Here is a 16342-nt window from a genome sequence, read left to right as displayed (position 1 = left end):
ATCTTCATTTATATCTTGTTATATTAATGTATAATGTAAATACATATGAATATATACATACATATGTATGTAGATATATATATATGTGTATATATATATATATTTATATATATACATATATATATATACATATGTATATTATAATTTTCAATTCAGTTTTAAAAAATGGGAAATTGATAAGAAAAAAAAAAAATTTCTCACATTATATCAATTTTTTAAAATTATGTATAATCATCAGAAGAATCCTGAATATTTTTAATTATTTGCTCATTCTTTATTTTATTTCATTTTTTCATAGTTTTTTCCATTCACAATCATTTTTTATTTCATTACATTATTTAACACAATTACCTTCATTCATATTTCAATATATTAATGTATAATATAAATATATATGAATATATATACATATATATTCACATATATATATATATATATATGTATATATATATATATATATATATATATATATGTATATGTAGGTATATGTATATTGTACATATATATATATATATATATATATATATATATATATATATATGTACGTTATAATTTTCAGTTTACTTTTGAAAAGGGGAAAATTGATGAAAAAAAATTTTTCCACAATGTTTCAATTTTCTAAAATTACGTATAATTATCAGAAAAATCCTCAATATTTTTGATTATTCGCTCATTTTTTATTTTATTTAATTTTTTTACGATGTTTTTCATTCACAATCATTTTTTATTTTATTACATCATTTACCTCAATCACCTTCACTTATATCCTGGTATATTAATGTATAATATAAATATATATAAATATATATATACATATATATATGTATACATATGTATATTTTTATATACACATATATATATATATGTATATATATATATATATATATATATGTATATTATAATTCTCAATTTACTTTCAAAAAGAGGGGAATTGATGAAAAAAAATTTTTTCCACAATATTTCAATTTTTTAAAATTATGTGTAATTATCAGAAATATCCTAAATATTTTTAATAATTCGCTAATATTTTATTCTATTTCATTTTTTTATAATTTTTTCCATTCACAATCATTTTTTATTTTATTACATCATTTACCTCGATCACCTTGACTTTTATTCTATTATATTAATGTATAATATAAACATCTATAAATATATATATACATATATATGTATGTATATATACATATATATATATATGTCCATATATACATGTATATATATATATATATATATACATACATATATGAATATATATATGTATATTATGATTTTTGATTTACTTTTGAAAAGAGGGAAATTGATAAAAAAAAATTTTTTCCACAATATTTCAATTTTTTCAAATTGTGTATAACTTCTGGAAAAATCCTAAATACTTTCAATTATTCGCTTAATTTTTATTTTATTTCATTTTTTTATAATTTTTTCCATTCACAATCATTTTTTATTTTATTACATTATTTACCCCAATCAACATCATTTATATTCTAATATATTAAGTTATAATATAAATATATATAAATATATATATATACATATACATGTTTATGTATATATGAATGTATATATGTATATTATAATTTTCAATTTACTTTTAAAACAAGGGAAATTGAAAAAAAAAAATTTTTTCCACAATATTTCAATTTTCTGAAAATATGTATAATTATCAGGAAAATCCCAAATATTTTTATTTATTCGTTTATTTTTTATTTTATTTAATTTTTTTATGATTTTTCCATCCACAATTATTTTTCATTTTATTACATTATTGACCTCAATTACCTTCATTCATATTTTGTTATATTAATGTATAATATAAATATATATGAATATATACATACATATATATCGATATTTATATATATATATATATATATATATATATATATTTATATATATATATATATATATATATATATATACATATACATATATATACATATATATATATATAAATATATATATATATGTGGGTATATATATATATATATACGAATATATATATGTAAGTTATAAATTTCAGTTTACTTTTAAAAAGGGGAAAATTGATGGAAAAAAATTTTTTCCACAATATTTCAATTTTTTGAAATTATGTATAATTATCAGAAATATCCTAAATATTTTTAATTATTCGCTAATACTTTGTTTTATTTCGTTTTTTTATGATTTTTCCATTCACAATTATTTTTTATTTTATTACATTATTTACCCCAATCAACATCATTTATATTCTATTATATTGAGTTATAATATAAATATATATGGATATATATATACATATATATATATATATATATATATGTCTATATGAATGTATATATGTATATTATGATTTTCAATTTACTTTTAAAAAGAGGGAAATTGAAAAAAAAAAATTTTTTCCACAATATTTCAATTTTCTAAACTTATGTATAATTATCAGAAAAATCCCAAATATTTTCATTGATTCGCTTATTTTTCATTTTCTTCTATTTTTTTATAATTTTCTCCATTCACAATCATTTTTTATTTTATCACATTATTTACCCCAATCAACATCATTTATATTCTATTATATTAAGTTATAATATAAATATTTATAAATATATATATACATATATATATATGTATGTATATATGAATGTATATATGTATATTATAATTTTTAATTTACTTTTAAAAAGAGGGACTTCAAAAGAAAAAAATTTTTTCGACAATATTTCAACTTTCTGAAATTATGTATAATTATCAGAAAAATCCCAAACATTTTTATTTATTCGCTTATTTTTTATTTTATTTCATTTTTTTATGACTTTTCCATTCACAATTATTCCTTATTTTATTACGTTATTCACCTCAATCACCTTTATTTATATTCTATTATATTAATGTTTAATATAAATATATATAAATGTATATATACACATATATCTATATAAATATATAAATATACATATATATACATATATATATATATATATATATATATATATATACGTATATATATTCACATATATATATATACATATGTATGTTATAATTTCCAATTTACTTTTAAAAAATGGGAAATTAAAAAAAAAAAAAATTTTCTTACATTATTTCAATTTTTTCAAATTATGTATGATTATTAGAAAAATCCTGTATATTTTTAATTACTCGCTTATTTTTTATCTTATTTCATTTTTTCATAATTTTTTCCATTCACAATCATTTTTTATCTCATTACATTATTTACCACAAATACCTTCATTTATATTTCATTATATTAATGTATAATATAAATATATATTAATATATATATATGTACATATATATGCATATATATGTGTATATGTATGTAGGTATATATATATATATATATATACATATATATATATATATATATTTATATATATATACCTACATATGTATATATACACACATATATATATTTATCTATGTATATATATGTGTACATATATATATGAATATATATATGTATATTACGATTTTCAATTCACTTTCAAAAAAAGGGAAATTGAAAAAAAAAAATTTTTTCCACAATATTTCTATTTTTCAGAATTATGTATAATTATCAGAAAAATCTTAAATATTTTTAATTATTCGCCTATATTTTATTTTATTTCATTTTTTTATAATTTTTTTTATAAACAATCATTTTTTATTTTATTACATCATTTACCTCAATCACCTTCACTTACAATTTATGATATTATTGTATAATATAAATATATATAAATATATATACATATATATGTATATATATATATACATATGTGTATATATACATGTATATATACGTATATATATAAATATATATATGTATATCATAATTTTCAATTTACTTTTAAAAAGAGGGAAATTGATAAAGAAAATATTTTTCCACGATTGAAATTTTTCAAAATCATGTATAATTATCAGAAAAATCCAAAATATTCTTATCCAGTCGCCTATTTTTTATCTTATTTCATTTTTTTATGATTTTTCCATTTACAATTATTTTTTATTTTATTACATTATTTACCTCAATCAACTTCATTTATATTCTATTATATTAAGGTATAATATAAATATATATGAATATATATATACATAGATGTATATATATATGTATATATATAAATATATTCATATATACATATATATGTATATATATATATAAATATGTATATATATATATATATATATATATATATATATATATGTATATATCAATATATATATATAAACATTATATATATATATATATATATATATATATATATATATATATATATACACATATGTATATTATACTTTTCAATTTACTTTTAAAAAATGGGAAATCTGTATCGTGCCTACACGGCAGAGTTACTTGTATTGGGATACGCGTATGTGATTACGCGTGACACACACCTTCAAATCTGTGCAGAACTCGAAAACAATGGCTACCTGACATGCGCAGTACGATAAGTCGGAGAAACGCCGGGTCAACACGTGCTGGCACGGGCAGTTGCTTGATACGCGTGAGCCAGACAGCACTCAGGCTCCTCTCCAATTTGGTGAGCCTATGATTCGAATCTCTGATTTGAACTGACGCTAAGTCGTATTTGTCACGATGGTTGTGTTGATACATAACTGAGACAACGCCACTGCGGCATAAGAGGGTCGACACTCGTCGTCACTCCATGACATAGCGCCTCTCGGCCATTCAAATAGCGCCTCTCGGCCATAAAAATAGCGCCTCTCGGCCATTAAAGGAGCGCCTCTCGGCCGTTCCATCTCTCTCTTGTATTCCCACTGGGGAATTAATTATCGCCTTGATAATTATCGTGTAACTAGCTTCCACGCTAGCATCTTGTAAGGCGGTTGAGCTCACCCCTATTGTGTCTTCACTCGAAGCGTCACAATTCTCTCTCTAGATACATCCAGTGCACACATCCACTCATAAATCTAACATTCATTCACACATACATTGTACACGATTTCGAGGAGGTTTTTACTCAGTTCCTGCTGAGGTTTTCCTCCTCTGGGGTAATAAATCATCATTGATTGACCCCCAAACCGAGTGGATTTATTTAAAATACCTAACCTTGCCCATATCAATAATTGTTATAAGTATTAATTTCAAGATGAAAGGGAAGTACGGGAATTAATCCTGGTGGTCAATTTCCGACAAAACATTTGGTGCCTCCTGTGAGGTCTGAACCCACGACCCCTGGTTCACGAGTGTCAAGTGAATCAAAGGTCAACTGCAATACGACGTCACCGCCTGCCACCAGCATCGTGGGACGCAATAAGACAAGAGATAAGTTCCAACATTAACTTACTATTAACAGGAAATAATATTATTCGATCATACATTCATTTATTTAACCTGTGCAACAATTGTCACCGCGTGTGCAATTGTTTATTTCGTTATTTGTTAATCAAATTCTAAATATTTAATTTTTCTTCCAAATCACATCAGTGATTCTCACATTATATTTCTACCATATAAAACTATCTCAAAATGGACGCCAAAAACATTCCCTTGAGCACAAAACGCGAGACACTTGCTAAGAAAATAGAAACAATCCGAAGGGAATTCGAAGACGAAACAGCTAATTATGCAGTAACAAATTTGCGCTTTAATAAATTGGCAGAATGGTTTAAAATCTATGACAAACTTGCCGACAAGCTTGAAATGACAAGGCCCGAAGACCCAGAGGTAGTTCTCGCTGAAGAATTACGCACAAATTATTACGAACTCTCCAGTAAAATATTACATGCCAATCAAGCAAGAGCCGCGGCTGAAGACTTGCTCAACAAGGGTACACTCAATAACTCAACCAATAATAACACAACGACCGATACACACCGTCGTGCTAAGCTCCCCACGACTGAAATACCCAAGTTTGACGGGAATTTTGAAAATTGGCTTTCTTTTAAAAACAAGTTCCAGACTATGATGGAAAAACGTGAAGACGTTGAAGATATTGACAAATTCATATACCTCCGCGGAGCATTGCACGGCACAGCATCACACAAACTCTCGCTTTTCGATGCAAGCGCAGAAAACTATCAAAGGGCTTGGGCTCTTTTAACTGATACTTATCAGAAGGAACGTCCGTTAGCATATAAACATTACGATGCTCTCTTGCATCTCAATCCCATATCTAATCCGACCAATGAAAATCTTACTAAACTCATAGACGAAGCTCGCCAACACTTGAATTGTTTAGATACATTAAAGGCAAAACCGACCGAGGCATTTGTAGTGCGCATACTTGAACTTAAATTACCAATAGAAATTAGAGATAAATGGGAGGAGACCTTTGACGATGACAATATTCTTCCAACCTTTGAACTCTTTAGTAAATTCGTGACAAAAACAGCCTTCCGGCTTAGCTCACGCAAACCAGAATCACACACTAACTCATTCAAACGACGACGTGATCAAACTGGCAACCCTCGCAAATACCAAAGGACCGAACACACAACACGAGCACTTGTAACATCAATCTCTAACACCTGTGCTCATTGCAAGGGTTCTCATCCTCTTTACAAATGTCCTCACTTTAACACACTGACAGTCGATCAACGAGTTAAATTCGTCAAATCAGCTCGACTCTGCCAAAACTGCATGCGGAACCACAAGGGGGCCTGTACCTCTATTAGATGCAAGACCTGTAACAAATTCCATCACACCATGTTACATTATCCACGAAACACAATTAATGAACACACTGGTACCAATACTCAAAGAATCCAAACACCTGCTACTGCAGCCGCCGACAAGAGCACGACAACCTGACTAGCCGCACACACTCTCGCAACGATCCTACGAACGCCGCGATTCCAACTTATGATGAGCGCACTCATACAGCTGCGCGACTCATCTGGCAAATTCATACAAGCTCGTGCTTTACTTGACACTTGTGCAACAGCCAATTTCATTACAGAAAATCTAACACTGAAATTAAAACTTCCAATGCAGACTTGCTTACTTCCCATCGGGGCAGTTAATGGAATGCAAACTTTCTCTAAACACCTTGTTCAAGTAACTTGTAAATCTCTCGATAATAAATTCAAAAGACCAATAACATTCTTAACAGTTAACCAAATCGCGGACATAAGTCCAAGTGAGACCTTCCCACGCGACAAAATTCACTTACCTAAAAACATTAAATTGGCTGATCCTCAATTTCACATACCACAAATAGTAGACGTCCTCATTGGATCGGGAATCACTCTATCTCTCCTGTCCATTGGACAAATCAACCTTTCACGAAACGATTGCGACCTAATCATACAAAAAACGCAACTAGGCTGGGTCGTTGCTGGGGGAATTAACAACGACAATACCTTGCAACCTGTATCCTGTCAACTGACAGATTTGTCGAGTCAATTAACTAGGTTCTGGACGATTGAAGACGCGGGCCCAAGGGGTTCCAGATCCCTAGACAATTCCCTATGTGAACAACATTACCAACAATACACGACTCGTAACGCAGAAGGACGTTACGTTGTTCAACTGCCTTTCCGCATTGAAGACGTAGATTTTGGAAACTCGAAGAATCAAGCTTATCGACGATTTCTGTCCTTGCAAAGAAGGCTAAATGCTGACGCGCAGCTCAAGGCTGAATACTACAAGGTCATGCAGGAATATATTGACCTTGGTCACATGGTGCACGTCCTAGATGACCATGAACCCGGGTATTACATGCCTCACCATCCAGTGATTAAGGCTTCCAGCACCACCACCAAGGTGCGCGTCGTGTTTGACGCTTCTGCCAAATCCGAGAAGGGTATCTCCCTGAACGACGTCTTGTTGACCGGACCCACTATCCAAGACAACCTCTTCACTATTCTCCTACGTTTCCGTATTTACGTCTATGCTATGACCTCAGATATTGCGCAGATGTATCGCCAAATCTGTGTTCACTCTGATCATCACAAATTCCAACGAATCCTCTACTATCATAACAACACTATCAGCACTTACGAACTCCGTCGAGTTACCTTCGGTGTCTCTGCTGCACCATTTCTAGCGACACGTACAGTGAATCGACTTGCTGACGATGAAGCTCACAATTTTCCGAAGGCTTCTCAAGTCTTGAAACGAGACTTTTATGTCGACAATCTCTTAACTGGAGCCAACTCCCTGACTGAAATCCTCCAATTGCGTGATGAGATCATTCAACTCGTAAGAAAGGGAGGTTTCGAGCTTAGACAATGGGCGTCCAATCATCAACATGCCCTTGACAACCTTGACGAAAGAACCCTGGACTTGGATGGTGCAATCAATAACGATCCAATCTCGAAAACTCTTGGCATTGCGTGGAATTCACTCACCGATAGCTTCATCTACACTGTCAGTCCAATCGATGCCTCTCGAAAAATAACTAAACGAACAATTCTCTCCGATATCGCGAAAATCTTCGATCCCATTGGTCTGCTGGGTCCGGTGGTACTAGCTGCAAAAACCATCATCCAACAGTGTTGGAAATCTAAGGTCCATTGGGACGAGGCAGTGCCACAAGAACTGCACACTCGCTGGCTCAAATTCGCGGAACAGCTACCATCCATCAGGGACTTTTCTATCGAGCGCAATCTCACACTTCCTAATCCCACTGAGATTGAGCTACACGGCTTCTGTGACGCAAGCCAGGTTGGCTATGGTGCTTGTCTATATGTAAGATCAACGGACCAACAGGGACAAATGATTGTCCGGTTGGCGTGCTCAAAAACGAGAGTCGCCCCAATCAAGGATATAACTATTCCGAAGCTAGAACTGTGTGGTGCACAGCTACTCTCACGTTTGTATCGAGACGCACTACCGGCCTTTGATTTCCCCATATCGCAAACTATCTTCTGGTCTGACTCTACTATTGTCCTCCAATGGCTCAAAAGATCGCCCGAGTCTCTCAAGGTCTTTGAAGCCAATCGCGTCACAGAAATCCAGTCTCTTGGAGACAAAATCGAATGGAGACATATCCGTACCAAGGACAATCCGGCTGATTGCTTATCCAGAGGTCAACTACCCTCTGAGTTCCTGACCAATCAAATGTGGTTCGAGGGCCCTTCATGGCTCACACAAAACCATGATAAGTGGCCCACTCCCATTCAATTGACCCCATCGGAACTTCCCGGTGTTAGGAAAAACACCTGTTTGTCATCCACCACCTCGGATATCTTTCAACGTTTTTCTTCTTACTCAACTCTCGTGAATTCTCTCGCTTATTGTCTGCGCATGCGCAACTCCAGTAAATTTAAACACAAACTCTTGAGAGTGGAGGAGAGAGCGTTGACTGAACTGAGAATCCTAACTCTGATTCAAAATGAACAATTCCACGACGAAATTGAACAGATTAAGGAAACTGGCGCGACGAAAAACCTACGACTTCGATGTCTCAATCCATTTCTCGACCAACAGGGTCTGCTTCGAGTTGGCGGACGTCTAAAACACGCACCCATCTCTTTCACCAAAAAACACCCGATTCTGTTGCCTTCTCATCATCATGTCACTGATCTAATCATTCGTGAGACTCATAAGAATGCATTCCATTCCGGTATCCAGAGCACACTTTCAAATCTTCGACACCGATTCTGGCTGCTAGATGGAAAGGGGCAAGTACGACGAATTGTCCGACGATGTGTCGAATGTGTTCGACATCGTCCCGTGTTACTGCACGGAAAAATGGCAGACCTGCCCAGTGCACGAGTCACGAATTCAGCCGCATTCTCACATGCGGGTGTAGATTGTTTCGGACCCTTATTCATCAAAGAACGAAAATTCAGAAATCGAACCAAGATCAAGGTATACGGGTGTGTATTCGTTTGCATGGCGACAAAGGCCGTACATCTCGAAATCGTAAGCGATCTGACCACCGACGGGTTCCTGGGTGCCTTCGGACGGTTCACTGGACGTCGAGGTGTCCCGTCTCATGTTTATTCGGACAACGGTACCAATTTTGTGGGCGCGAATAACCAACTACGAGAACTTTACTCCTTATTCACCTCCCAATCGCATCATGACCAAGTAAACGAGTATGCTGTGAGGAAAAACATTACTTGGCACTTCAACCCTCCACTTTCCCCTCACTTTGGGGGCATTTGGGAGGCGGCTGTGAAGTCATTTAAGCATCACTTCAAACGAGTGGTGAAAGAACAACTTCTTACCTTTGAGGAATTAAATTCCTTAGCCATACAAATTGAATCCGTACTTAATTCTCGACCTCTATGCTCATTATCTAGTGATCCTAACGATCCTATTGCTCTGACACCTGCCCATATCTTAATAGGGCGTCCTCTCACCATGCTACCTGAAGATGATTTTTCTGATGTCCCAGATAACCGACTCAGCGTGTGGCAATTCATTACCAAGGCCAGACAGGACTTTTGGAAGCGCTGGTACTTGGAGTATCTCCACGAGCTCCAAATCCGCCAGAAATGGCATTCTTCCCAGGGTGAACTCACAACCAACCAGATAGTACTACTCATGGATAAAAACCAACCATGTATGCGGTGGCAATTGGGGGTGGTGGTCGAAACCCATCCAGGGGATGATGGAGTGGCACGAGTCGCCACTGTCAGAACAGCACAAGGGTTGTTCAAACGAAACGTCACTATGTTGTGTCCTTTACCAATTAATTCTTGACAAATATCTGTGAATTTGATAAACTGTATCTCACATTAAATCGTACAATACCATGATCACACATTACATTGCTCATTCATTCGCAACGGGGGGAGTGTGTATCGTGCCTACACGGCAGAGTTACTTGTATTGGGATACGCGTATGTGATTACGCGTGACACACACCTTCAAATCTGTGCAGAACTCGAAAACAATGGCTACCTGACATGCGCAGTACGATAAGTCGGAGAAACGCCGGGTCAACACGTGCTGGCACGGGCAGTTGCTTGATACGCGTGAGCCAGACAGCACTCAGGCTCCTCTCCAATTTGGTGAGCCTATGATTCGAATCTCTGATTTGAACTGACGCTAAGTCGTATTTGTCACGATGGTTGTGTTGATACATAACTGAGACAACGCCACTGCGGCATAAGAGGGTCGACACTCGTCGTCACTCCATGACATAGCGCCTCTCGGCCATTCAAATAGCGCCTCTCGGCCATAAAAATAGCGCCTCTCGGCCATTAAAGGAGCGCCTCTCGGCCGTTCCATCTCTCTCTTGTATTCCCACTGGGGAATTAATTATCGCCTTGATAATTATCGTGTAACTAGCTTCCACGCTAGCATCTTGTAAGGCGGTTGAGCTCACCCCTATTGTGTCTTCACTCGAAGCGTCACAATTCTCTCTCTAGATACATCCAGTGCACACATCCACTCATAAATCTAACATTCATTCACACATACATTGTACACGATTTCGAGGAGGTTTTTACTCAGTTCCTGCTGAGGTTTTCCTCCTCTGGGGTAATAAATCATCATTGATTGACCCCCAAACCGAGTGGATTTATTTAAAATACCTAACCTTGCCCATATCAATAATTGTTATAAGTATTAATTTCAAGATGAAAGGGAAGTACGGGAATTAATCCTGGTGGTCAATTTCCGACAAAACAAAATCGAAAAAAAAAAATTTTTCTGACATTATTTCAATTTTTCAAAATTACGTATAATCATTAGAAAAATCCAAAATATTTTCAATTACTTGCTTATTTTTCATTTCATTTTATTTTTTCATAATCTTTTCCATTTACACTAATTTTTTATTCGATTACATTATTTACCTCAAATACCTTTCTCTATATTTTATTATAATAATGTATAATATAAATTCATATATACATACACATCTACATATTTATATATATATATATATATATATATATATATACATATGTATACATATATATACATATATACATACATATATACACATACATATATTTACACATGTATATATATGTCTATATATATATATATACATATATATATATGAATATACATAAGTATATTAGAATTTTTAATTTATTTCCGAAAAAAGGGAAATTGAAAGAAGAGAATTTTTTTCACAATATTTCAATTTTTCAAAATTATGTATAATTATCAGAAAAATCCCAAATATTTTTATTTATTCGCTTATTTTTTATTTCATTTATTTTTTTTATGATTTTTCCATTCACTATTATTTTTTATTTCATTACATTATTCACCTCAATTACCTTCATTTATATTTTGTTATATTAATGTATAATATAAATATATATGAATATATACATACATATATATGTATATATATATATATATATGTGTATATATATATATATATATATATATATTTATATAAGTATATAAATATTGTTACAACGGGGGGAAATTACGAAAGATCTAAGAGAATCAAAGAGTTCTCTGTGCGATTTAAGCGAACGCCGAGCCAAAGAAGTCTCACGAACAAGGAATATTTAGAAAGAAAATAGATGTATTTGGACACAAGCTCCCTTTTTAAAGTCTAGAGACTGACTGTTTTTCACAATCATGTCGGTTGACGCAGCAACCTCATTCTTTTTTAAAGACATAAGAGGTTTATAAACGTCTTTTATCTATGATGACTACTAGATCATTTAAAAGGGGACAAAAAGGGTGATTTCACCCTTTGTAACATTACTCCTCCTCAAGGAAAAGAGTCGACCCGACTCGGAAAAGATAAACAATTACAAAAAAATGTGATCTATCAGTCAGTGCTCGAAGGCGAGTTGGAGCTGTGGCTCTAAAAATTAAAAGACTCCCTTTTTACTATCTGGCATTTGCCCACAGTCTCAAGGTAAACCACAGAAAACCTTGAGCAGATAGTTGAGCGTTCAATTGAATTCAAAATTTGTGTGCCTTGTTTTATAAAGGTAAGTGTTAAGGGTGAGTTAGTGAGCTCTTCATGAATTTGAAGACATCAAAATCATCCGGATCGTCGTCGAAAAGAAAATTCATTCCTCTTCAGGGAAAATAGTCCGGTGAATCAAACACAGATGAGTACGACGAGGCGGGAAACCATACTGGGAAAACTCTGAGTCCTAGACAACGAAAAGGCTGATTCCCTCTGAGAACCGGCACAGGAAACAGGAAAAAGGAATGGGTGACTGAATCCAAGACTTCTTTAAAAACAGCACACCCTAGAGTTTGGAGGACAAATGTGAGTGGTGGTATAACAATTCAAATTCACTAAGTGAATTTGGGAGAATACACGAATAAAATAAATTAAATATGTATTCAAAAGAAAAGGAACGATCTTATCTGAATCATTTCTGCGTCCTTCTTCAAAATAATTCCACCAGTCATCTTCAGGAATCGGGGAAAGATTGGATGGGAAAAGGCTGTGTCAAGTAACCTGAAAAGTACTCACAAAAACTGACATATGGGTTAGAAAAATAAGAGAGGATCGACCAAACGTTCACTACTTCATTCAAGCGCAGAACCGAAACACTCTTCAAGCCAAAGAAATCGATGTATCAAAATTTCTCGGATCGAACAACATCGAACTAACCTTGACCTGTCAACGAACTTTCTAACCTTCAGAGAGCTACTGAAACGATATTCTTGACTGATAAGGAGCTAAGCGATCCAGATGAGCGACTTTAGATTTCGAACGAGGGGAACGTCTTATTCTAAAAACAACGTCGTTAATCCGGTCAACAATAAAATAAGGACCTTCCCAATTACTTTGGAGTTTGGGACAACGCCCTTGTTGCCGACGAGGTTGAAATAACCAAACGGAATCTCCCTTCTCAAATTTTAAATTTCTAGCTCTAATATCATAACGATCCTTAGTCTTATCGGAGACCATACAAATTCTTTTCCTAGCGAATTCATGAACCTCGTCCAATTTTTGACGGAAAACGGAATTAAAATACACCTGGGACGAAACCACGGAAGGATTGACACCCTTTTCTAAATCTGACGGAAGTCGAAGATCCCGACCTGTCAACATCATAGCTGGAGAAAAACCGGTAGTGTCGTGAATTGCAGAGCGATACGATAAAAGAAATAAGGGAATCCACTCATCCCAATCTTTCTGATCCTGATCAACGAAAGAAGAAAGATAACGAAGAAGCGTCCTATTCAATCTTTCTACCATTCCATTAGACTGCGGATGCAAAGCGGTGGTACGAGTTTTTCTAATCCCTAAAATTTGAAGGAACTCCTTCATCAAATTTGACTCAAAATTTCGACCCTGATCTGTGTGTAATTCAAGAGGAGCTCCGTAACGACAGACGAATTCTCGAACGAAAGCTCGAGCAACGGTGCTAGCTTCTTGATTTGGAATTGGGACTACTTCTAACCACTTTGTAAAATAATCTGCTATCACCAGGGCATACCGATTTCCTGACCTAGAAAGAGGAAGAGGGCCTAGGATATCCATTGCGACTCTTTCAAATGGAGCTCCTACGTTATATATTTGAAGAGAGCTCTTTCCTTTTTCACGAGGTCCCTTCTTGGCTAAACAAACCGTGCAAGTTCTACACCAATTTTCAACGTCAGCTCGGCAGTGAGCCCAAAAATACCTTTCTCTGATCCTACCCAAAGTCTTATTAGAAGCGAAATGGCCACCGACAGGTGAATCATGAAAGCTTGACAAAATCTCGGTTATCTTTTCTCTAGGAACCAGAAGCTGCCAACGAACCGACCTGGAGTCAGGTGATTCCCATTTCCTATAAAGCAACTGATCGAGGAGAAACAAGGAGTCCCATTGCGCCCAGTAAATTTTCAAAGACTGACTCATAGAAGATATTTCTTCCCACTGAGGCCTGACTCCTGTGGATTTCCAATTCCGAACTAAGAGGAGATCTGAATCTTTCCCCTGGGCGATGATCCAGTCTTCTTCATTTTCAACGAGAAAAATTTGACGAACGTTAAGCGAGGGATCTAGCTGTTTATTTAAACGAGAGCACTGTTTGCAATCCTCCCCGCACGGACGACGAGAAAGTGCATCAGCATTACCATGCAGAACTCCGGGACGGTGTTTAATTTCGAAGTCATATTGACCTAACCTCTCCAACCATCGAGCTACTTGGCCTTCAGGTGATTTGAACGAAGGAAGCCAAGTTAAGGAAGCATTGTCTGTTCGAATCAAAAATTTCCTTTCATAAAGATAATGATGGAAATGGCAAATAGATTTTACCATCGCTAATAATTCCCTACGGGTAACACAATAATTGCGTTCCGGTTTAGACAAAACCCGACTGAAATAACTAATAACGCGCTCTTGATTATCCTGAATTTGAGACAAAACCCCACCTATACCACAGAGAGAAGCGTCAGAATCTACGATGAATTGAGAATCGGAGATGGGATAAGCTAATATCGGTGACGAAGTTAATAATTTTTTAAGGAGAACAAAAGCTCCTTCGCATTCGGGAGTCCAATCGAAAACAACTTTAATTCCTGTAAGAGCATGGAGAGGTTTCGCTATAGAAGCAAAGCCCTTAACGAAACGTCTGTAATAAGTACAAAGTCCTAAGAAACTTTGAACCTTTTCTTTTGAATCGGGACGAGGCCAATTCAAGACCTTTTCTATTTTAGAAGGATCTGTCTTAACACCTTCCGCTGAAACGACGTGTCCGAGAAAAGTTACTTCCTTTTTGAAAAAATGACATTTTTTGGGACTCATTTTTAGACCAGCTTGGAATAAACGACTAAAAACCTGCTTAAGATTTTCCAATTCCTCATCAAAAGTCTTACCAAACACAATGATGTCATCGAGATAAACTAAACAAATCTTGCCAATGAGGCCTTGAAGGGCGAATTCCATCGCTCTTTCGAAGGTAGCTGGTGCATTACAAAGGCCAAAAGGCATAACTTTAAATTGCCAAAGTCCACCTAAACCTGTGACAAAAGCTGTTTTCGCTTTGTCTAACGGATTCATTTCAACTTGCCAATAACCACTCTGTAAATCAATCGTAGAGAACCAACGGGCACCAGAAATTAAATCAAGGGTATCTCCTATCTGAGGAAGCGGATATGCATCTTTCTTGGTGATCTCGTTCAACTTCCTATAATCTATACAAAACCTCTTGGAACCATCTTTTTTATTGACCAAGACAATGGGAGAAGCCCATGGACTAGAAGACGGCTCAATAACATCTGCTGTTCTCATATCCTCTACTAATTTTTCAACTTCCCTACGACCGTTTAAAGGAAGCCGTCTAGCTGCCTGTTTAATCGGAGCGTTATTCCCTACATCTATCGAATGTTTAGCTATGGTACATCTCCCGATGTCGGCAGAGTCTTTAGCAAAAGTCTCTTTAAAATCGTTAAAAAGGCAAACGAGACTGTTAGTCTGAGCAATATCTAAATCTTTAGAAGACCTAGTAAAGAGTTCCGTGAGATAAGAAGGAACGACTAAAGAGTCCGACACATGTTCTAAAACGCGCAAAGACG

General features: G+C 34.5%; 2 protein-coding genes across 2 annotated transcripts; both read left to right on the top strand.

Annotated features, from left to right (window-relative positions):
* The first annotated feature begins 5470 nt into the window (after positions 1-5470).
* Positions 5471-6754, top strand: LOC124294397. The gene has a single exon (XM_046739348.1). It carries the CDS (start codon positions 5471-5473, stop codon positions 6752-6754), a length of 1284 nt encoding a protein of 427 aa, XP_046595304.1.
* Positions 6755-6808: 54 nt separating this feature from the next.
* On the top strand, positions 6809-10582 carry LOC124294396. Its single transcript, XM_046739347.1, has 2 exons — positions 6809-10102; positions 10245-10582. The coding sequence occupies exons 1-2, from the start codon at positions 6809-6811 to the stop codon at positions 10431-10433; spliced, it is 3483 nt and encodes a 1160-aa protein (XP_046595303.1). The 3' UTR covers positions 10434-10582.
* Positions 10583-16342: the final 5760 nt, after the last annotated feature.

The sequence above is a fragment of the Neodiprion lecontei genome, chromosome 5 (assembly GCF_021901455.1).
Source record: "Neodiprion lecontei isolate iyNeoLeco1 chromosome 5, iyNeoLeco1.1, whole genome shotgun sequence".
NCBI lineage: Eukaryota > Metazoa > Arthropoda > Insecta > Hymenoptera > Diprionidae > Neodiprion > Neodiprion lecontei.
Note: the sequence above shows the minus strand (reverse complement) of the source record. Positions and strands in the feature narration are given on the sequence as shown.

Excerpts from the sequence above, each read along its gene's own strand:
- LOC124294397 (XM_046739348.1), top strand. The coding sequence starts at position 5,471 with ATGGACGCCAAAAACATTCCCTTGAGCACAAAACGCGAGACACTTGCT.
- LOC124294396 (XM_046739347.1), top strand. The coding sequence starts at position 6,809 with ATGAGCGCACTCATACAGCTGCGCGACTCATCTGGCAAATTCATACAA. Across the intron at positions 10,103-10,244 it reads AGCATCACTTCAAACGAGTG|GGCGTCCTCTCACCATGCTA; the intron begins GTGAAAGAACAA and ends ATATCTTAATAG.